At 42.1% G+C, this 23,082-nt stretch overlaps 2 protein-coding genes across 4 annotated transcripts; one reads left to right on the top strand and one right to left on the bottom strand.

The window, feature by feature from the left end:
- ccnyl1 (cyclin Y-like 1) lies at positions 1-15,618 on the top strand. Of its 3 annotated transcripts, none has more exons than XM_030758723.1 (11): positions 1-78; positions 234-1,019; positions 4,149-4,223; positions 4,961-5,004; positions 5,402-5,502; positions 5,865-5,900; positions 6,011-6,062; positions 7,028-7,147; positions 8,369-8,535; positions 13,403-13,565; positions 14,333-14,667. In XM_030758723.1, exons 2-11 carry the CDS (start codon positions 857-859, stop codon positions 14,447-14,449), a joined length of 1,038 nt encoding a protein of 345 aa, XP_030614583.1. In that variant the 5' UTR covers positions 1-78; positions 234-856; the 3' UTR covers positions 14,450-14,667. The 3 variants fall into 3 exon arrangements, with proteins under 3 accessions (XP_030614583.1, XP_030614584.1, XP_030614582.1); XM_030758724.1 differs by adding an exon at positions 14,674-15,618 and having other exon boundaries at positions 4-1,019; positions 14,333-14,417; XM_030758722.1 differs by having other exon boundaries at positions 7-1,019.
- Positions 15,619-17,362: 1,744 nt separating this feature from the next.
- fzd5 (frizzled class receptor 5) lies at positions 17,363-21,665 on the bottom strand. The gene has a single exon (XM_030758685.1). The coding sequence runs from the start codon at positions 20,928-20,930 to the stop codon at positions 19,182-19,184; it is 1,749 nt and encodes a 582-aa protein (XP_030614545.1). The 5' UTR covers positions 20,931-21,665; the 3' UTR covers positions 17,363-19,181.
- Positions 21,666-23,082: the final 1,417 nt, after the last annotated feature.

Here is a 23,082-nt window from a genome sequence, read left to right as displayed (position 1 = left end):
CTGTGCCAAGTCGTTCCAGTTTGGGAGCTCCGGCAACAGATGGTGGTAGCGGCAACGGCTACCTACGGCAGTAGTCTGGTAGTGTGGAGACTCAAATGGGGGTGTCCGGAATAGTTAGTAGAATTGGTTGTCTAATGGGGGACCGGGAAAAGGCTTTGCCAGTCCAACTCCACTGATAGTTTCTCGCTTGCTCTCTTGGATTTTTTGAGGTTTTTTGTTTCTTTGTTTTTCAGAGAAGGCCGCAAAAGCCTCGAGCTGGATTTGCCGATACGCTGAGCTCAGTTGCAAGAGGAGATCTCTGGGATTGCTCGGAAAGTCTCATAAAATGTGTCTCCCGCAGTTTGACATTTTGAAGTCGTGACGCATTCACTTTCTGGACACAGCTGTGTTTGCATGGTACCAAAAGGTGGAACTGATGAGGAACAGCGAAAAGTTACCGAGGCAGGCTAACTAGTTAGCTAACATGCTATAATGCTAGTTGACTACTTAGCAGCGAAACTCTGGCATGTTGAATGAATGAATGAATGGACGGATCACCTGTATTAAACTGACAGCGGCTTGTTGTTAGGGCAAAAACACATCGATTGTTACATACTTCCACTCTGATTTTCCACAAAAAGGTGAGCCCTTTGATTATTTGGTTTTCGGTTGTTGCACTACTTAGCCACAAATGGACAGGAATGCAGTTTCAGGGAGTTGGAGGAGAGCGGCGTTTTAGCACGCAAAGATAATGTCCTTGCACTGACTGAAGCCTGGTAATGCTTATGAGGCCGAGGGGAGCTAACCTCAGCTAGCCACAGATATTTGCACTACTTGGATTTGGCTGCAATAGTGTGAAGCTTCCGCGCAGTTTGGAATGGGGAATACGGTGTCATGCTGTGTGTCTCCCGAGTCGAGCCCCAAACTACCGTCGAGACTGCCGGCAGAGCGGCTGGAGGAGTTCCAGACCAGCACCGAAGTGAGCGACGACAACACTGTACCCTACCTGCAGCACATAAGCGACAGAGAGGTCCCTGACGGTAGGACTCTGCCTCACATCTGGCACATCATGATTCCTTTATAGCTTTAACTCCATTTTCCTTTCAGTATGTAGGCCTGTGAAACACTACGCCCACATTTGTTTGTTTATAGGGACGCTCATCATAACCCAGCCACTGGCATAGTGCAGGATGTGTGTGTGACTCCCAAGTCAAACTTTGATGACATAACGTATACACCCCACAAGTGTGAACCCGCTTCTGCTAATATTGACACACAGGATAAATCTAAAGGAAGCAACTTTTAGCAATTAAATAAGAATGTCGTCTTTCATATCTCAAGGGACAGCTCACACACACGGAGATTATTGTCTAGTAAGCTCTTATATTGTCATGTTAATGGCAGTACTGTCCTGATAACGAGGGCATTCTTGGTACTGTTTAGCCACTGAATCAATCAATCAATCAATCACATACAACCAGGAACACAAAATCACCTAAAAGGATTCAAAAAGTTAATCGTGGTAGAAATGAATGAGAATTTGCATCTGTTATTAAGTCTGTATCATACTGACCATATTGGCATCACGTAAACAAGTTAGCCATTAACAATGAAAAAGAAATCATTTAAAAGTGGGCAAATCAAGCCGTTTATATTTTGTTTATTTTTGCCATTTCTATGGCATACTGTGTGTGGGGAAAGTAATGTCCAGGTGACAACTTTAAGTTAAACTTACTTTGCAAATTCCTTAAAAAAAAAAAAAGTGTCTTGGGGTGTTTCCTGACTGCTGCCAAGAGGGAAGCATCTAAAAACTTTGCTGCAAACAAACTTCATGTGTCTGTAAGATGCTGGTCATTGACTTCACTCTTGCAGAATCAAAAGTGTGAATTAAGCTTAGCGCCCTTCTGTGTTTTTATTCCCACACTGTAATTTCATGCTGTGGTCTCACGCTGTGGTACAAGCCCCTGATCAGGAAGGCATCTCGGACATTCCTCTGTGATGCAGGCCCAAGCTCAGTCTTTGTCACCACTCTTCACTGATAACTGGACTTGCGCAGAGTTCATTCCATTTATGTTGTTGTGGACAGTTGAGCGCAGTTTGGTGACACCAGCTGTTGGCAGGGTGAGGGAGGAGGAATCAGGCTAGCAATCTGTCTTGCGTTCCTTATGGTACTCCCTTCATAAATGCTTCCATCACTTAATCCCTTGTCTTTTATGTAATATGCCGTCTGCACAAATTTGGAGAAAACACTGTCATGTTTGTCCATGTGCCAGTGCTGTCTACAAATCAATCTAATCAGAATCAGAAGGTTTTATTGCCATATGGGTGAACAGGTTCACAACATTAGGAAATTGCTGCGGTACTTTGTGCTTACATAAAAACAAATAAGTATAAAAACTATAACACAATCTTACAAAATATACAGTACAGAGATTAGAGAGATGAGTATAAAAACTGTAACACAATATTACAAAATATACAGTACAGTAATCATTTAGTGCAAAGCAGAAACCAGGTGAAAATCACACTGCACAATGTCTCCTTCACAGTGGTTTAAAAACCACAGATTTAGTTTTAAATGTAGTTTGTGATAGGAACAAAAAAACTTTGATGTAGTGCTTGTGTTCCTGATGGGGTCTCTGTTTGCCTAATGTTAAATAATTGGTAAAATGAAAATTAAACAGTGACACAATTGCATTTGCTGATAGTCCATCCATCCATCTATCCATTCTCTTCCGCTTATCCTTTTTCAGGGTCGCGGAGGGGATAGTACTCAGACAAACTGGTTTTAAGAAGTAAAGGTGCATTTATTGTAATGTTCTGACTTTCAGCACAGTGCTCAGGAATTAGATATTATAATGTTTTACACAAACCTTTCAGAAGAACTTTTGTCACATCCAGTCCATAGAGTTTAATATGATGTCGGCCCACCCTTTGCAGCTATAACAGCTTCAACTCTTCTGGGAAGGCTTTCCACAAGGTTTAGGAGTGTTTATGGGAATTTTTGACCATTCTTACAGAAGCACATTTGTGAGGACAGACACTGATGTTGAACGAGAAGGCCAGGTTGAGATCAGGACTCTGTGCAGGCCAGTCAAGTTCTTCCACACCAAACTCACTCATCCATGTGTTTATGGACCTGCTTTGTGTGCTGGTGTGCAGTCATGTTGAAACAGGAAGAGGCCATCCCCAAACTGTTCCCACAAAGTTGGGAGCATGAAATTGTCCAAAATGTCTTGGTATGCTGAAGCATTAAGAGTTCCTTTCACTGGAACTAAACTTTACACTTGGCACAATGCAGTCAGACAAGTACCGTTCTCCTGGCAACCGCCAAACCCAGACTCATCCATCAGATTGCCAGACAGAGGAGTGTGATTCATCACTCCAGAGAACACGTCTCCACTGCTCTAGAGTCCAGTGGCAGCGTGCTTTACACCACTGGATCCGACGCTTTGGTGATGTAAGGCTTGGATGCAGCTGCTCGGCCATGGAAACCCATTCCATGAAGCTCTCTGCACACTGTTCTTAAGCTAAACTGAAGGCCACATGAAGTTTGGAGGTCTGTAGTGATTGACTGCAGAAAGTTGGTGACCTCTGTGCAGCTCAGGATCTACTGACCCGGCTTTGTGATTTTTTTTATTTTTTTTTTACAGGGCCTATCATTTCATAGCAGAGTTGCTGTCATTTTCATTCACTTCCACTTTGTTATAAAACCACTATCGGTTGACTTTGGAATATTTAGTATTGAGGAAATTTCCTGACTGGACTTGTTGCACAGGTAGCATCCTATCACAGTACCACACTGGAATTCACTGAGCTCCTGAGAGCGACCCATTCTTTCACTAATGTCTGTAGAAGCAGTCTGCATGCCTAAGTGCTTGGTTTATACACCTGTGGCCACGGAAGTGATTGGAACACCTGAATTCAATGATTTGGATGAGTCAGTGAATACTTTTGGCAATATAGTAGATCTGACTGTTTCTGTTACAGTATTTCCCATTATCAATAATAATTTACATAAATACACTGTATGGTGTTATCGGTGTTTGATGGGTTTATTAGCTCATGACTTTGTGCTTTCTCCTTTGGACTGATCTCAATCCAGAGATGAAAGCTAAATACTTCACTCCATTCGCTAACGTATATTTGAATGCTTTTTGTTTCATCAGAGCTGGCCTTGGAGTCTAATCCATCGGACCACGCCCGTGCAAGCACCATCTTCCTTAGCAAGTCCCAGACAGATGGTGAGCAATCATAACATGACAAACAAAAGTGATTCACACAAACTGTCTTCATCTGAAACCCAGTTAACAGAAAACAGACACACATCTTTACACTTGAGCAAATGTCTGATGCAGCTGGACATTAAACAGTCTTTAACCTGCCAGCTTCCCTAGCAGTGTGATGTTCACGAACAGAGAGCGGTGCAGGTAACTGTCAGGCGAAGTTACAGCAAACAAGCGGTCTCAAATGCCCTTCATCCTATGTTCTCTATCCTGGGTGGGACTTGACATGAGCTATAACAACAGGGCTATAGAGATACTGTTATTAAGAAATTCATCACTTGCTTCTCTGTAGAGCTTGCTTAAGCCTGAAGTGCATCATGCACCTTCTGTATCATTAAAAATCAAGTTAGTAATTAATTGAAGACTTTAAATTGTGTTGTTGTCTTAAATTAGTAAAGTAATCAATCACCAAAGGATTTGATACTAGTGGTAAGTTCAGTATCAAGATTGCAGGAAAGCTGCAAGTCTTGAAAAGTTAATCATTGAAGTTATAAATAAAATATAAAATAAATCTTTTCTTTTAATAGTTTAATTTATGCATTATTTCTTGTCACTGCTGTTTTTTTTTTTTTTTAATGATTTTTGACTGAAAAGGTTGTTAAATGTTATTTTATGTGGCACTAGTATTCTTCCACAGAAACCCTGTGATTAATACTGCATTAGTTCATCTTTGAACTTTTTTTGTTCTTTTACAGTACGAGACAAGAGGAAAAGTAACCACATAAACCATGTCGGTCATGTAAGTGTTAAATTGTGTGAATAATGATCTTAAATTTGTGTTTTTGTTTTTTTAAACAACAAACAAAAAATAAAATGAACTTTTTTTTTTCTTTTTTTTTTTAATCCTCTGATGGTGAATTTTATTTTAAATGTAACTAATTATGGGCTCAAGAGCTGGTGCATTTTATGATCTAATAGACATTTCCTATTTGTCTTTACATTTACCATTTGTTGGTAAATCTAAAAAGTACTGCAGAGCTGAGTTGAAGAGCTGAATTAGTGTGGAAAGCCTTGGAAACAATAATAATTAATAAATAGTGTTAAACAATAATTGTAACACAAGAGCTTTTGAAGCTATGAAGACTGTCTGTCCCCCTGATCGCTTGAAGTTGATTTTGTCATTTTTATGTCTTAAGGTATCTCCTGGTCCACTGTCAAAGAAATACAGCTCCTGTTCAACCATCTTCATAGACGACAGCACCGTGAGCCAGCCAAACCTCAAAAGCACAATCAAATGGTGAGACTGTGTGTCAGAAACACAAACATGCAGTTACCAAAGCTTCCTCATTTCACATGGGGCTGGGGGTAGGGTAGGGAATCCTGTTACATCACAGCATAGTAATCCTGAAGTAATACAAAACAGATGCGTGACTAAAGCTGATGTTGTTACACCTCATTTAGGACAGTAATCTGTAATGAGAGTAGTTTAGTGAATGTGGATAATTATGTCAGGATTATCTTGGTGTGTTTAAATGAAGCCTTCTTGCTGAATGTGTCAAGTATTTTGACACATCATAAGCTCCAATACGCATGCACACACTGTGCTAGTGGCCCATTGAGATTGTAACTATGAAGCTGATCAATCTTTCTTTCTTTCAGTGTCACTTTAGCAATATACTACCACATCAAAAACAGGTAGGTGTAAATCTTGGATTTGCGCTTTATCATGTCACTTGTAGCACATTATTTTATTAAAACTAGTATTCCTGTGAAGTCTATTGACTGATGTATCGTTTGTGCTGTAGGGACTCAGACAGGTCACTGGACATCTTTGATGAGAAGTTGCACCCCTTGTCGGTGAGTGTGTTAATGAAATTTCCTCCAGCTTGATAACGATGACAGTCAGTCCCGTCACATAACAGTTTCTTTAAAGTTGCCTCTGCAGGCTATCACAGTGTTGTTAAAATAAAATGTTTAGACTTTGTTTTATTTTGAGGGTTTCAAAATTGATTTTGGGTAAGATAAGGTCATGAGTCACAGTCACGAGTTCACCTGTAACGCAAACTGACAGAAGCAAACCTTCGATTTTATAATGAATGCTTTTTCCTTGTATTTTCACCCTGTAGCCTAAACGCTGTGTGTCAAAAGAAGCATGTAAGGACACTTAAAGAGGAGCTCTTAGTGAGTGCATATATTTCTGTGAAATCATTTTAGACTCACATCCTTCATGTGGGTGTGAGTCAGTATGTGGACCTATCATGCTTCCGTGTGTAGGCACTCTGCCTACTGGTCTGTTCTGAGCCATATTTATCTAGAAACCTCACAAGTTAATAAGAGTGGTCAGTGATGCATCACCAAAATGGATGTGAATCACTGATTTAAAAAAAAACAAAACAGTAATGAGGAAGAAAAACCTCCTCTGTTATTGTCTGTATTAATGGTTTCCATTCAGTTGTAGATTTGCGATAAAGATGCAGAAGTGGTTTCTTTTCACTGTCTGATGCTTTTGGCATGGCTCATGCTATAGTGGTGGAAAAGTTAAACGTGATCCACGGTATCTGCTGCTAATGGATTTCAGCAGTTTTCACCAATCCATTTTTGGTACTTGGCAACATCGTCGTGTATCATCTATGACACATGGAGCTGTTTGTGACGTGTTTCCACGCAGGTTTTGGCTCCAGAGATTTAGATGAATAACTCAGAGCGTTCAGTGGAAACAGTAAAAAAAAAAAAATACAAATATGACCTGATTGCTTGTAGACCTTGAGTGCTTCTGTCAGACATGTGTGGATTTTTTTTTTTTCTCTTTCTCTTCCATGCAGAGAGAGCCAGTGCCTGATGACTACGCATATGTAGACCCAGAACACAAACTGATCTACCGCTTTGTCAGAACGCTCTTCAGTGCTGCACAGCTCACTGCAGAATGTGCCATCGTCACACTTGTAAGTGGTGTCTTGATTATTTTATTATATTCACAACAGTAATTGTATTGCACGCTGTATATTTTATTTAATCCAGCTGCATATCGCAGGCGGCGACAAGAACCACACAGGTTTACCTTCAGTGTCAGTGAACAGGTCCTTTGCCTCCCACCTGTTTTCAAAGTCCACTTTTTGTTTGGCCATTTTGCTGAATGCTGATCAATGTGTCATTGGCAACATGGGAAAATGGGTTAGTGCACAGGGCTTGACCTGCACGGCAGCTGTTGCAATGCATAGTGGGATTTAAGTGGTGGGAATGCTACTTACTGGGGGGCATTAATCATAGCCATATTAAATTAACTCGTGGTTCGAATATAATTATCTCTTGAGTTTGACATATGTGACCTAGTGGGTTTTCACCCAAGTTGTGCTTTAGGATCACTTTTGTTACTTATAGGGTAATAACCTGTGTTGTGTGAGCCAGATGAGCTGCTTGAGGTTTAGTGTTAACAGCTATCCAATTCAGGGTCACGGGGGAGTGCAGCATATCCCAGCTGTCATAGGACGAGAGGCGGGTCTGCCACAGGGCTAACACAGAGAAAGACTTACATTCACACCTACAGCCAAGTTAGAATCACCAGTTAACCTACACTTTAGGCTTTGGGAGGAGAATCCATGCAGTTTCCAATTTTGGAAAAATCTCTGCATAATTTTAGTTCTTTGTCAAAATGGCTGTTTTGGATGTTTACAATGGCATTAGGCTAAATCCAATTAGGCTGCACTGAAAATAAACTGGGTGACCTGCACATAGCTGTAGAGCTAGTAGTACTAGTATGCTGTGATGTTGCATTAACTGGCCACCAGATGGCAGTGAGCTCCTGCATTTGTTCTGCTCATTTTTAACTCTGATCTGTCAGGAAGAGTAGGATTGGGGGGGGGGGGGGGGGGGGGGGGGGGTTGTTGAGCGCTTGCCAAGCCACATCCAACACATTTAAGTTTTGCAGTTAGTGTTGCCATGTTGTCTGTCAGCCTGTGGTTGTCCTGTCTCATATTCATTGTTATTACGAGACCAGCAGCTCTGTAGCTACAGATATTAAATGTAGTTTGATAGGTGCGTATAGGCACCTTTCTCTGTACAGGTACACACAGCCAGATTGTTGTTCCTGATCAATTGTAGTGAACTAGAAAATGAATTATTAACACCTCTGGAGTTTTGATCTTTTAACATTCTTCTTCCACAAGGTATACTTGGAGCGCTTGCTGACCTACGCTGAGCTGGATATCTGCCCTGCCAACTGGAAGCGCATTGTCCTGGGAGCCATCTTGTTGGCTTCTAAAGTCTGGGATGACCAAGCTGTGTGGAATGTCGACTACTGCCAGATCCTAAAAGACATCACTGTGGAGGACATGTGAGTTTTATGCAAATGCTCTGAAAAATGAGAACATGGTGACAGTAGAAGAACCTGGTTTCAGAAACTCTGTGCCAATTAACTGGAATATAACAATATTCAGCACTATAAATGCCATGTTCACAAAATACATGTTAAAGTGCTGTATAGTTCTATTGTTTTCATTCACGTTTTTCAGATTTGAGTTTGGATGGTATGACCTTTGTGGACTTAAGTTAAACTGCTGTATCTTTAAAATTGTGGTGTTTTGTCAAGTATTACCAAGAATATAAAGCAGAATGAGTGCTTCAGTAGCAGAAAGTGTACACATCAAGGCAAATCTTGCACTAGGGGTTAGAATAATAGCAATTCAATGGAAGGAGTGACTTCAGCCTTATCAGGGAAATCCTCCCTTTGCTAGAGGAAAAGTGGTACTGACTAGATAAAACTCAGCATGCTGACTGTGGAACCAAACTGAGTCCTCTGAGTCTGCAGCACTGATAGTGTTTTGCACCCTTGTGTCAACCAGTTGAAGCAATACAGTCAGAGTGCATTCAAACAAAACTAGTTTCTTCATTGTGTTTTTCAGACATGTCAGAAATGTGATGTGCTCATAGCTGTATGTGTTAGTGGGATGAAAAGCCGGAGGGGAAGTGAGAGAAATATGACGCGCATTTTTACACCATCACTTCAAGAATGTAATTGCAGCATTTCACTTAAAATTGCAAGAAAATGTTTGATAGATTAACAGTTAGGAAAGAACGTGTTGTCTCCATTTAGCGCCTCCTCTAAGACCACAGCACTCAGCCTTTGCACAAACTTGATTTCCCCCTTTTGGGTTTGGAAAGAGGTGCTGCTCCCACTGTTTCAACATTGTTCCAGCTGTCTTGGGGTCTGTTTGAGAGGTTGAACTCATACAAGTACCCTTAATTTTATTTTGGAAGGGTTGTCTGGGCTTACTCTTGATGAACTCTGGGGTGCCAAAACATGGATTGCTGGCATATTCAGATGGGGAAAGCTCCAGGGATTCACATGCATGGAAAAATTAGTTGATTTATGAAATACTGGGATGGAGAGAAGCCAGAGCATCTCTGCTGTCTGTCAGGGTGTAAGAGGCGAGTGGCTGCACCTGGAAGGCTCAGGCTTTATTTCCTACAATTGCTTTTTTGTGTGCACGCGCATATGTGTGTGTTTGTGAAAGAGGTCGAAAGTGCCTCCTTGTTTTTTCGTGATTTGGAAAGATGCGTGCACTCTCTCTGCGAGCCCCCATCTCTCTTGGACTCCTTCCTCTCATACGTCTGACCTACTGTGTCTGTGCTCTGTTTTCATTGCTTCCACTGAAGTGTCTTTGTGAGCCCGGTCGGGTCTGGATGGAGGGATGGGAAGAAGAGTAGAGAGAGAGAAACAGAGAAATGAAGAGGAGGGTCTCAAGTGCTCTCACTGCTTCTACATAATGGTCCTGGCTCTCGCCCGCTCCATTAGTTGCCCTGGGAGACCAGACATCACACACACACTCACACTCGCTCTCACCACCTTTGCTGACCAACAAAGCATCCTGGATGCGGTCTCCTTGGCGACCACCTCCCTTAGATTTTACTCGTGACTGTGATGATGAGGAAGGATGATGGAGGTTGTAGTCTGGAAAAGGATGCACTGTGATACTCCAGCTAAGTGCCTGGGTGTCTGATTACCCACAAGTGTGTATGTGTGTGTTTGAGACCTTTAGAAAGATATTGGATTCCATCTTCAGAGACACAACTTTTAAAGCTGAAAGTGACAAAGAAGTTTGTAAAGAGATTTGCCTGTCCCACCTGCTTTTACAGTGACCATTTCTTCAAATCATGTCGTCTTCTGTGCTGCTTGCTAAAGAAGCAAAGCCAGAGGTGAAGATTTTCTTTCTGTGACTAATGCCACATGTCTTTTGAGTGGCTTTTTGATGTGTGCCCTTTGGTCCTTTTTATGACATTTCTGAGACCTCTCAGGATGACTTGCAATTGTCATTTGGGAATGTTTTATGGTTTTTAGAAGAAAATCAATATTAGGAACAGTCTCTGGAGCTTGAAAAAGGCGACTGGACTTCTTTTTGTTTCTTGAAGACGTTTCACCTCTCATCCGAAAGGCTTCTTCAGTTCTCAACCAAATGGTGGAGAGACCCAGGTATTTAAACCCCTGTGGGCGTAGTCCCCTGGAGGTGGTTATGACCCTCTATTGATCATGTGCGTGAACACATGTGCCCAGGTGTGAAGGGGGCGTGGGTCATATTTAATCAGTGGTTTCAGTTGAAACCAACTTAGGACTCCGCTCCATTGTTTCCTGTGGCCTATTGAGGTCACTGGAACAAAGGTGTGAATGGGGGTTGAGACGGCTGGGAAGGGAGCTCAGGACAGCACTGTAAGCGGGGGAAAGTTGGTGACGTAATCCACCTCCTCTGTTCAATGATGGTTGTTCACAGTGGACATAGATGGCTTCTTTCACTCCTCTTTCAAACCATCTGTTTTCCCTGTCCAAAATGTGAACATTGGCATCCTCAAAAGAGTGCCCTTTTTCCTTCAGATGCAGATGTACTGCTGAATCTTGTCCTGTCGAGGTGGCTCTTCTATGTTGTGCCATTCGTTTGTGAAGAGGCTGTTTGGTTTCACCAATGTAGAGGTCCGAGCACTCTTCACTGCACTGAACAGCATACACTACATCGCTGATCTTGTGTTTGGCGGGTTTGTCCTTGGGATGAACCAGTTTTTGTCTTAGGGTGTGACTTGGTTTGAAGTATACTGAGATGTCATGCTTGGAGAAAATTCTTCTGAGTTTCTCTGACAAGCCTGCCACATATGGGATGACAATGTTGTTCCTCTTGTCCTTCCCATTCTCTGTAGTTTGTGTTTGGCCTTCATTCCTGTGCATCTGTTCATCAAATCAGCTAAGATGCACAGGAATGAAGACTACTATGACCTGGATGACTGAGAATCTACACAGAAATATTAGGAACATTTTAAACATTGTTGCCCTTGGAGCAAAAATGCTAGTAGATTTAAATAAAGTGTTTATATTTCATTAAGGCACAACTGTAGTTAAATAATTATCTGATCCCCTGCTGAATTTCTAAGTTTGCTCACTTAGAAAGAAATGAGCAGGCTCTAGTTTTTATGGCGAGACAGAATATCTACCAAAAGTCCAGAAAAAAACACGTTACATAAAAATTATGAATTGATTTACATGTAATTTAATGAAATAAGTATTTGATCCCCAAGCAAAACATGACCTAGTACTTGGTGGAGAAACCCTTACTCAGCATGTTTTCCTCCAAACACGGCAGGTCAAGTTGATGGAGCTTGATTTTGCTTTCATCTGACCACAGCACTTTCTCCCAGGCCTCCTCTGAATCATTTACATGTTCACTGGCAAACTTAAGACGGGCCTGCACATGTGCCTTCTTGAGCAGGGGACCCTGTGGGTGCTGCAAGATTTCAGTCCAGTGTGTTATCAATGGTGTTCTTGGTGACTGTTGTCCAACTGCCTTCAGATCATTAATGAGCTCCTCCTGTGTGGTTTTGGGCTGATCCACCACCTTTCTCATGATCATCCTCACCCCACGAGGCAAGATCTTGCATGGAGCTACAGACCGAGGGTGACTGGTGGGCATTAAATTTCTTCCATTTCCGAATAATCACACAAACAGTTGCCACCTTCTCACCAAGGTTCTTGCTGATGGTCTTGTAGCCCATTCCAGCCTTGTGCAGGTCTACAATCTTGTCCCTGACGTCCTTTGGCAGCTCTTTGGTCTTACCCAAAGTGGTGGAGAGCTTGGAATAAAAAAAAATGCTCTACACAATTTTTTTGCTTTTATTCATTTAATCCACAACTCCAAAGTTCTCAAGTGTCACCATATAAGTGTGAGCGTTTTACCCACATTAGCAGCTAAAAATAGACCTGCAACAGAAACCTATTTAGCATGTCAATAAAAAGCATTACAACATTAAGCTCATGCAGCTCCATGTTTTCTCAGTTTGCAAAGTGCAAAGAAGCGGCGCTGTTACTGAGACAGTGAGTTCATGTGGAGTCACAGAATATAAACAGGGTGTAATATAAACCGGTTTATATTCTGTGGGTGTGAAACTAAATGTTTTTCTAGTGTTCAGAACAGCAGCACTTGTTCCTGTGATCACTATAAAAACTTTTACTGGGAAAAAGCTGGAGGGAGTCCTTCATCGAAACACCCGATTAACAAGCTCCAACATGAAGAAAAGCAAACTTTGTAGCTGCTCCCGTCCACCGCCGTGAAGTTAAAACATGCAGATAAACTGCTAAGTTAGTCTGGCACGATGTTTAAATCAGGCAGCTCGCTGAACGCTGGCAGTGATACCTGCAGCAAGCAGGGGTGCGTCTAAAGGTGGGGCATTAGAAACATTGTTTAGCAGATTTAGATGAATCTAAACATAAATAAAACCTATTAATTTGAATGTATTAATATTTAAAAATATAAAATAAAAGCTGGTCAGTAAAAATATACATGGGCAAGTGAAACTGAGCCACTAACCCAGGGCTGTTAGGATATTACATGTAATTTTAACATGTAAACCATCAGCATGTCTGTTTTCTGCAGCAAGAAGTGTTGCCTCAAAGCACAGGACAGAGCTCAGTGCTGAGCATGTTGATGCACTCGCTTTTCTTCGTGCTTCTTTAAAGGGTTACAGACACACATACATGTTCACTAGCACACTTAAACACACACACAAACAAAAACATACACACTTTAACACACCCCAAATTGTTGGGTTTCTTCAGTCCTTGTGCACTGTTAGTTTACTTTGGAAGAATGCGATCCACTCAAGTCAAGTCCACATTCAGTTTTCGTCTATCAGGAATAACCCTTAGGTATCTTCCTGCCCTCCAGGAATGAGATGGAGCGACACTTCCTGGAACTTCTGCAGTTTAACATCAACGTGCCAGCCAGCGTCTATGCCAAGTACTACTTTGACCTGCGACAGCTGGCTGACGACAACAACCTCAGCTTCCCTCTGGAGCCCCTCAACAACCAGCGTGCCCAGAAACTAGAGGTGAGCTGCCTTCCAGAGACTACAGAGCCCATCTGTAATAATAATTAATACTCTGCAGCAAGCCTGCTGCTGCCGACCTCAGATTAGAAGCTGCTGGTGGCGGGTAACCGGGGTGCCTCGGTGGTAGAGCGACCATGTGTGCCGCGAGGCAAAAGCAGGCAGCGCAGGAGGAGCCTATCCCAGCTGTCATAGGGCAAGAGGCGGGGTACACCCTGTACAGGTCACCAGCCCTGTCGCAGGGCTAACACAGAGAGAAAGACAACCATTCACACTCACATTCACACCTATGGCCAATTTAGAGTGACCACTCAACCTAACCCCACTAAGTGCATGTCTTTGGACTGTGTGAGGACCCCGGAGTACCCAGAGAACACCCACTCAGACACAGGGAGAACATGCAAACTCCACACAGAAAGGCCCGGGCCAGATGGTGGTTTCGAACCCAGACCTTCCAATTTTCAAGTTAAAAAGACAGTTTATTTTGGCAGCTGTTTCCATGCCTGCTTCCATGGCATGCAAATGGGGTTTAATTGAACTGATCTAAGCATTAGCGAAACTGTAGGCTGAAAAATGAAAACAGCCTCTGGAATTTTCTTGTGTAGATTTCTCTGCTCATGACCTGAATTTTTAAGTGCAACAAGGGCTTTTTCATCATTTATTAACCATTAGATGCCTTTAATTCAAACACCTAAAAACTAAATGATCTAGTTAGTTTCTCTGTGACCTTTCAGTAATTGTGCTTGTATGATGTGTTCTGTGACCTCCAGGCCATTTCCAGACTATGTGAAGACAAGTACAAGGACCTGAGTCGGGCGGCGATGAGACGATCTCTCAGCGCCGACAACCTGATAGGTATACGACACTCCAATGCTGTGCTCTCATAGGCCAGACTGCTGCCCTCTGACTTCCAAAGTTCAGCTAACCCACAGCCATCCCCAGGAAACATTACCCGCAGTCATCAGGCAGGAAACGCCACTTTATGACCTGCCCACGCGATAATTTGCGTTACAGCTGTAGACATGCGTGATTGTTAAATTAAAGGTGTTGACCTTAACTGAAGCATTATCATTTTATTGTTTTTTACAAGTCCTTTATTTATTTGTTACATGTCCATCACTTCTGAGAGAACGCATTTAGCCGGAAGGATGGAGTTCATCTTTCTGGGATACACTTTGGATTGTATTTGATTTTTTTTTTTTTTTTTTTCTACAAAAATGTTTGATTTACTCCATGCAGCCTTAAAGGATGAGGAGGGTGCTGTATTATATTTGTTGTTACTGTCACCAAATCCCATGAAAAGATGAAGATTTAAATCTTTAAAATGGCACAACATGCCTGAGTGCTTTAATGTTGGCTGATCTTTTTCTTGGATTCGTTAATAGTATAAAAATATAAAATATCACCAGATGTATCCTTTTGATGAGCACTAAAAATGGCAAAATATTCTTTCTTGTAAATTAGATTCATACCAGAGGTTGCTGTGGAGCCTGTAACTCAGATGTGTATTGTCAGTATGTTTTGAGTATATTTTGTGTCCATCTGGACTCAGCCAATACACCATGTCTCATATTACATGGAGCTGTTATTACTCTGTGGGAGCTGGCTGACATCCCTTCAGTCAGCTGTTTTGTATCAGGAAATCAGGAGTGCCATTTGCGATCGGGTGTTAAGTTATGTATACCACTGGTGATCAAACGGGGCTGTTTACTGACTCTGGATCAGTACTGCAAATTAATTGCTCCATTTAGCTGTTGGGTTGACATGTGGGTGGTCGTCAATACAGTCCAGTCCCAGTATTAAGCTTCTCAGATCCTACCATCCTAACCTTGTCTTTAAGAGCCCCCCCACCCCTGTCCCCCCACACCAGTGTTGTTCTTGTCCTAGGACCCAGCCACCCCGAGGTTTTGAACACACTACATAGATACTGAGGGGGAGGAAAAAAAACTGATGGGCACTCCCCTCCTTTTTTGCTTACTATGTAGGCTTCTAGCTGTGAAGTTTGTCTTGTTTTTAATTGAGAAAAAAAAAATTGCAGATGGAGTATTTTAAATAAACACTAATCATATAACAAACATGTTGTGGTTTGTTGTCTTTTATGTTGTGACATTATGATTAGCTCAGTTCTAAAAGTTATGGATATTAAGCCTGACTTACCAGTGTGCTGTATATGCACTCCCTGAGCAAGAGCTAAGGTGGGACTTTTGTAACAATCTGCTTCATCCAAATGGTTCCTGGAAGAAGCCTGAGTTGTAGAAACCTTATTGGCTGGCATGAAGGTATCTTCTATGTACTAAATCAAAATGATACTTATGTTAGAAACTTTCCCACAGTTGTAAAGGAGCCAGAGAATCAGTCGTTGAGTCGTGCTTTCGTGTTTATGCCAAATTCTGAGCCTACTGTATTAAAATTTGCAGAAAAAAATTAAGAATCATTGCATCAGGTCGCATTTTTCCAATCTTCTATTGTTCAATTTTGGTTTTCTTGTTCTTAGCTGACAGGAAAGACACCCAGAGCGCTCTGCTGCTGTAGCCCACTTCCTTCAAGGTTCAAAGCTTTTTGCATTCAGAGATGCTCTTCTGCATGTCTTGGTTTTAAAGGGTTATTTGAGTTGCCGTTGTTTTCTTATCACTCTCCTCTGACCTCTGGTATCAATGAGGCATTTTCACCCAGAGAACTGCTGCTCACTGGATATTTTCTTGCTTTCAGACCATCCTCTGTAAACCTCAGAGATGGTTGTGCAGGGAAATCCCAGCAGATCTGCAGTTACTGAAATACTCAGACCAGCCCATCTGGCACCAAAAACCATCCCACATTCAAAGTGACTTAAACCATTTTTCTTCATTCGGATGCTCAGTTTGAGCTTCAGGTTGTCTTGGCCATGTAGGCGTGCCTAAAAGTGGGTTGTTGCCATGTGATTGGCTGATCAGATATTTGCATTAACAAGCAGGTGAGGTGTATGTACAGTGGCGTATATTAGTGCATCATTTTTCATGAAGGGTTCCATACTGTGATCCCACTGATCTCTTTCTGCTTTCAATGTGTGTAAGAGGACTGTGTGCATGTTGAAAGTCAATGAACAGTTCAGATTTATTGTACAGTAGTAGAATATCTTGATTTTGATCAGTTTACTTCCTGGATTATTTAATAACAGACATTTCCATCAATTGTATTGTCTCTAAATTTACTTTCACCAAAAACATGTACTTGATTATAATACTTGGTAAAGTTGAATACACTGATTTGTGAGAGATCCACACCAAACTTGGAGAGAACACAGTTATTGTGAGTATTGTGGCTGTGCCACTCACAGTTTACTTCCAGCAAAGTGTCCAGAATCTGAATATGTAGTAATGACTTGCATGCACCTGATATTTACACATACTTCTTGCTGTAGGAGTGAATGAAGAGTAAAAGGATGTCTTGTTGTATTCTGGTCTTTGAAGCCACTGAGAGAAATGCTGTTGGGCAGCAGTTTAATGGCGTAGGGTGGTGCTACAATGTGACAACACATTCCAAGAGATTAGTAATCTATTCGTGGAAACCCTCTTGCAAGAAGTAGGTGAGACTTTGTACAATAAGTTTGTGTTTCCATGTATTTCTCATAAAGAGGGCAGCAAATGGTTACACATCCACTATACTGCCGTTATTACTGAAGGCGAGAAGAACTTCCAGATCAAGTTATTGAACAACTCATTTCTTCTAGTTGAACTTTGTGCTCTCATGTGGACACACGTCAGTAAACAAAGTCAAAAAGAAGCGCACAAATGTTCAAGATCAACACTTTTAATTCCACAATATGAATCAAAATCTACAATATTTTATTAATGTCCTTTGAGGAGGTCTGTCAATGTAAAAACAGAAAAAAAAAAAACATGTACACAAACAAACCTACATGTCAGTTTTACCAGCATTTTTTGGTATTCATCATCACTCATGCAATCATTTCCTTCACACACACGTCAGACTAATAAATTAGAGGTATCTACAGATGTGGACAGAGTTTTCTAAAGAGCACAAAGGGCCATCAACAATCAATGAACGTATTACAGAACGTCACAGGCGGGAGGCAAGCTTCATATTCTCAGTCAGTTCTGTATTAGCGCTGCAGCTGTCTGTACCGAGACAGCTTTCATGCCGTACTCCTGCACCTTCTTTCATTTTTAGCACCCCCCACCCCCACCCCACACACATTTCTGGATAAACTGTACACTTGAACTCCAAACAGAGACCAGAGGTTTTCTGCTTTTGTCAAGGTCTCAAATAGATGATTTACATTAGACCACAGAGCCATGCGAACAACAACTCAGTATACATACATACACACACACACTCAGTTCCTCAGTTAACTATTAAGCAAAAGAGCTTTTAAATGATGACATTGTTTAAAATTTTGATTTTGCAAAGTGCTTATTTTGTTCAACCAGCTGTTTAAATCCCAAAAAGAACAAGATTAAAATGGGGTTAGAAAACTTAATTGTGATTATAGCCTAAATGTTCAAATGTTTTTAACATATAGTGTTACAAGCTGAGATAAATTCCAGATTCTTAACATTTGTGAAGCTGGAACTTGGCATCTCTGGCATTTTGCTTTAAAAAAGTTGGTTATCAAGACTGTTGTTGGGTAGTTATCTGTCCATTATCCATCTGATTACCCGACTTTTAAAAAGTGAGTCTAACCTTAACAAGTTATACTATTAATCACTCATTCATTCATATATTTTTAAGTATAAAATTCAGGCGGGTCTGTGGTCTAATGTTGATCTGCTGTCGGGGAGTCCCTGCTGTGGAGAACATAATGTGAGCAGGTCCACTTTGAACCAGCAGATGGGGCTAAAGTCTTGTCCTGTAGCTTTAACATAAACGTTGTGCATTAGTTCACAATACATTAAGAAAACTAGATTTTTTTTATACAGAGACTTTAGTGATTTAACAAGAGAATTAAAGTTAGAAAAAAGACTCAGTTTTGTCCCTGGATTTGCAGGAACCAACATCAAGACCATTTCTCTGTACACTTTCAGTTTGTAAACATACAAAACAATGCACTCACACACTGGCACACTACAGCACATTTATACACAGGTTTGTACAGTTCAAATCAGATTTGTTTTTCTGGTGTCTTACACTTGTGGCAGTGGCATTGGTTGGTTAAAAACTAAATATATGACACATTATCTTTTTTAACACCAAATATTTGTACAATATTTACATAAATAAATATGTTTTGTTTTTTTGTTTTTTCCTGTGTCAGTGCTCAGGGTGAGGAGATAGCAAGAAGCATGTGGGACTCCATTATGGATCCATTTAACTCTGTAAAGACTGCTTTGTCAGTGAAGGTCAAGTTTGGTTGAAGGTTTGAACTCTCGTCTAAGAAAAGCAGTTTTAGTCGTAAGTTAGTTTGCACATATGTCAGACTCTGTGTAGGACTTTCCATTTGTTTCAGTTCAAATCACCCACATTGGTTGATTTTCCCTTTTTACGCTCTGAATATTTCGGTTCTCTGTTTTGATATTGTTGTCACAGGTTTTGAGAGCTGATATTCAGAGCAGATAGTTCCACAATCCCAATCTGTTTTTGGATACTGGAGAGATGTGACTGTACACGGGTCCTCTTAAAAGCTCATATATGAGGCGGAGCAGCTTTATGGTAGATCCCTGATGTCAGCCCAGTTCCAGTGTGTCCAGTTAACGCCGTACTGGCCTCACTGTACATGGACGGTGGAGCGGTGGCTTTCTGTGGCCAACAGGGGCAGCATCGAGCCACAAACCTTCTCCAGGACTCCAAAGTTTTTCCTGACCAAATCCAGACTCCTGAGGTGATGCCCACCACTAAGCACATGAAATATTTGAGCATGAAGACAGCATAGTCTGGGCCCAGTCCCAATCGCTGGCGCTCGGATGGACAGAAGCAGGCCAAGGCTTGCTCCCAGCCGGGCCGGTAGTGCTGCTCATATACGAGGCAGGCCACCACAATAGTGGCAGGGACAGTGTACAGCACTGTAAAGAGCCCGATGCGAATCATCAGCCGCTCCAGTTTGTCCGTCTTGGTGCCACCTTGCTTGATGATGCTCCTGATGCGGAATAGAGAAATAAAGCCAGCAAGTAAGAAAAGCGAGCCAGTGAAGAGGTAGACCACAAGAGGTGCGAGTACAAATCCCCTCAGATTCTCCAGACTCTGGTTTCCCACGTAGCAGATTCCAGCCACAGGGTCCCCATCCACAGAGCTGAGAGCCAGGACCACAATGGTCTTGATGCTGGGGATGAGCCAAGCGGCGAGGTGGAAATACTGCGAATATCCAGCGATGGCCTCGCTGCCCCACTTCATCCCTGCAGCCAGAAACCAGGTGAAGGACAGCACCACCCACCAGATGGAGCTGGCCATGCCAAAGAAGTACACCAACAAGAAAACGAGGGTGCAGAGAGCGGGGCCGTTTGTGTCATAGAGGACGTGCAGGTGGTCGCCACCAATGCTGCTGGCGCCACAGGCCACTCGCTCGTGACCTGCCACCAGGCGGATGATGTAACCCAAGGAGACAAAGAGGTAGCAGGCAGCCAGGAAGATGATGGGCCTCTCTGGGTACTTGAAGCGCTCCATGTCAATGAGAAAGGTGGCGACGGTGGTCAAGGTGGAGATGAAGCACAGCACCGACCAGAGTCCCACCCAGAAGCTAGTAAAGGCGTGTTCATCTGCTGAGAAGTAGGGCAGGTGACAGGGCTGGGCGCAGTTGAGCTGGGGGCCGGTCTGGACCCGGCCATAAAGACTGTGCGACTCCCTCTTGATGGGGATCAGGGGTTCTCTGCAGCGGCACTCCCTGTCACACTGTGGGGGGCTCGGTGGTCTGGTCCTGCCTTTAGGGGTGGGCTTGGGGAAGGGGGGGGCCAGGGTAGTGGTCTCGCTGCTATTCTGGTCCATGCACAAGGTCTCGTCCCCCAGCTGGGGAAGCTGCTCGCAGCTCATCCTCTCAGGCCACTCAAAGCCATACTGACTCATGAGAGGCGAGCAGCCCCGTTTGGCCCGTTCACACACAGAGCGGCAGGGTGGGAGCGGCTTGCGGTAGTCCGGCAGGCAGATTGGCGTGTACATGCTGCACAAGAAGAAGAGCAGGTCTGGAGAGCAGCGGATCCGGACCAGAGGCCAGAACTGGTGGACCTCCAGCCCCACCTCCTCCTGGGTGTCATGGTTAAACTGATTGGGCATGTAGGTCAGGTTGTAACCAATGCCCCTACACATGGGCACAGTTATAGGCTCACACACCAGATCCTTGGAAGCACCTAATGTGAAACCATGGCACTGGAGCAGCAGCAGTAACACCATGAGGGGCCGTGGAAACACCGGGCTGCACAGCATGTGTCTCTCTGTAGACGCCATGAATAAATACTAAAATGTACAATTATTCATTTAGAGTAATTTTAAAAAGAAATCTAATACAAGAGTCTTTTACTGTGCCGTCATCTCTAAAACCTGACGGAAAACTTCCTTCTTTTGATGGATAAATCAAGACCAGAATTAAATTCTGCTCCAAGACAAAAAAAAATAAAATAAAAAAGAAATAAGGCACCTTCCAGCCTCTTAATGATTAAAACATAAGTTAAAGTCTTGACTGTAAATCCTGTTGATCCTGCGCTCTGCGAGCAGCTGTCAATCATTCACCAGAGCTCCTGCAATCATTACGGAGAAAGTTCATCTCCGGCAGTCACGTTCCAATAAATTTAACGACCCTGTAACATTTTTACACCGTCTCCTCCCGATAAGTCACAGGAGCCAGAAAAACTCGCATCATGTGGTAGAAAAAGACAAAGTTAAAAAAAAAAAGAAAAAAAGAATAAACGCAGACCAAAGCACGGCTCTTCAGTGTATGTCAAACGTGTGACTGTTTCCAGTGTCTGCGCACGAAGCTTGATGCGTAAAATCCACTTGACGTCTCCTTCTCGGGTTGGTTTATTCCGTCAGCAGCCTGAAAACATTATTTTGAAACTTTTACAAGTGTCCCCTCTGCTGGACCTGTTGCACCTCTGAGGGAAAAGACATAAAACACAATAAAAATCCGCAGTATTCCTCAGGGTACAAACTTATTAGTACAGCAGCGCATGGCAGCCGCGCGCACTGAGCCTGAGGACGGAATAAAGTCCGTTTGAAACTGCAGCACCTCCTCACCGCTCCGAGGGGCTGCTGCATTCGATGCTATCGGAAATGTCAGTACTCCACTATGGACACACCTTTCAGTTTCTTCTTAGTTAAAATGAAACAAAGTCAGGACTTTTTGCGAAGCAAAGTTACTTATGTAAAACCATTTTTAATGGAAAAATTTGGCTTTGAATAGACAACTCCAGCGTGAAACAAATGGACGTTTCAGCAATGAGAAATTTCAGACACTTTAATGTAAAGTATGTCATTCAATAAAATACAAAATGAAAGGAGATAAGAAAAGGTTCAAATTTTCTGAAGTAGCTGCTACACACTGATCCTCAATATTTTAATGAACTAGTTTCCCGATTTACTCACAACATATAATAAATTAAAATATTAGGTTGATCTCAAGTTCAAGATAGTGCATCCCAAGAATATTAAATTGATATTGCCTTTTACTTTAATGTATTCAGTAGTTCATGTGTCTGAAGGCAGAACTTAAAGATACATTTAAATTCATTTTTGCCGTTATAAAAACTTCTTGTCCAGATCTTTATGACGTGGTTTCAATGTATTGTTTGGTCTCAAAACTTTTGTCTTTTAGAAATAAAATTTTCTTTATGCAGAACTGACACAAGTTGACTTAATGATATGAAATGTGAACTCCTTTGTTTGTTTTCCTTTTAGCTCAACAAAGCCTGCATGCATTTAGAGCGCATGTCGGGATTGTCCCCAGTTTCAAGCAGCACTTGAACGCATCATCAGGTCATATTTATGACTTCCTGCATTAGGGGCTGGAAGTTTACCGGGAGCGCCTGAAGGTATCAGATGATGGATAAGGTCTCTCCACCCACTGACACCTCCACCAAAGGACCACACACACACACACACACACACACACACACACACACAGTTCTGTTTTGTTTTTAACTGAAATAAAGAGGTGCATTATGTATTAACATCTACAAGACTCATGTTTATTTAATTATTATTATTACTACTTTAGGCTTTATTTCAGTTGTGTTGCTTTGGTTGTTACCCACTGCTTGTTTTTTTCCTGACTTGAAAAAAAGCTTAATTCTTGATTTTTTTTTTCTTCTAGCAAGTACATTTTATGTGACTTGTTGCTGTCATTCTGCTCTCTTTCTGTTTCAAGCTATAAGAACTTCGGCACTCCACATATGGCACACAGCATGGCAGTAAAAGCAGATTTATGTTAAATGCATCATATATGTAAATGTGAGTTCTGAAGCTGTTGTTAATAATTTGGCATTTTGATGGTTTAGCACTCATTAGACTTTGTTTACAGCATGCAGGTTTTTGTCTGTTTGTTTTATTGTTTTTTTCTCTCATCTTTCTGTCCCATACAGACATGTCATGGTCCAGGTGTAAT

This window comes from Archocentrus centrarchus, chromosome 21 (assembly GCF_007364275.1).
Source record: "Archocentrus centrarchus isolate MPI-CPG fArcCen1 chromosome 21, fArcCen1, whole genome shotgun sequence".
Taxonomy (NCBI): domain Eukaryota; kingdom Metazoa; phylum Chordata; class Actinopteri; order Cichliformes; family Cichlidae; genus Archocentrus; species Archocentrus centrarchus.
Note: the sequence above shows the minus strand (reverse complement) of the source record. Positions and strands in the feature narration are given on the sequence as shown.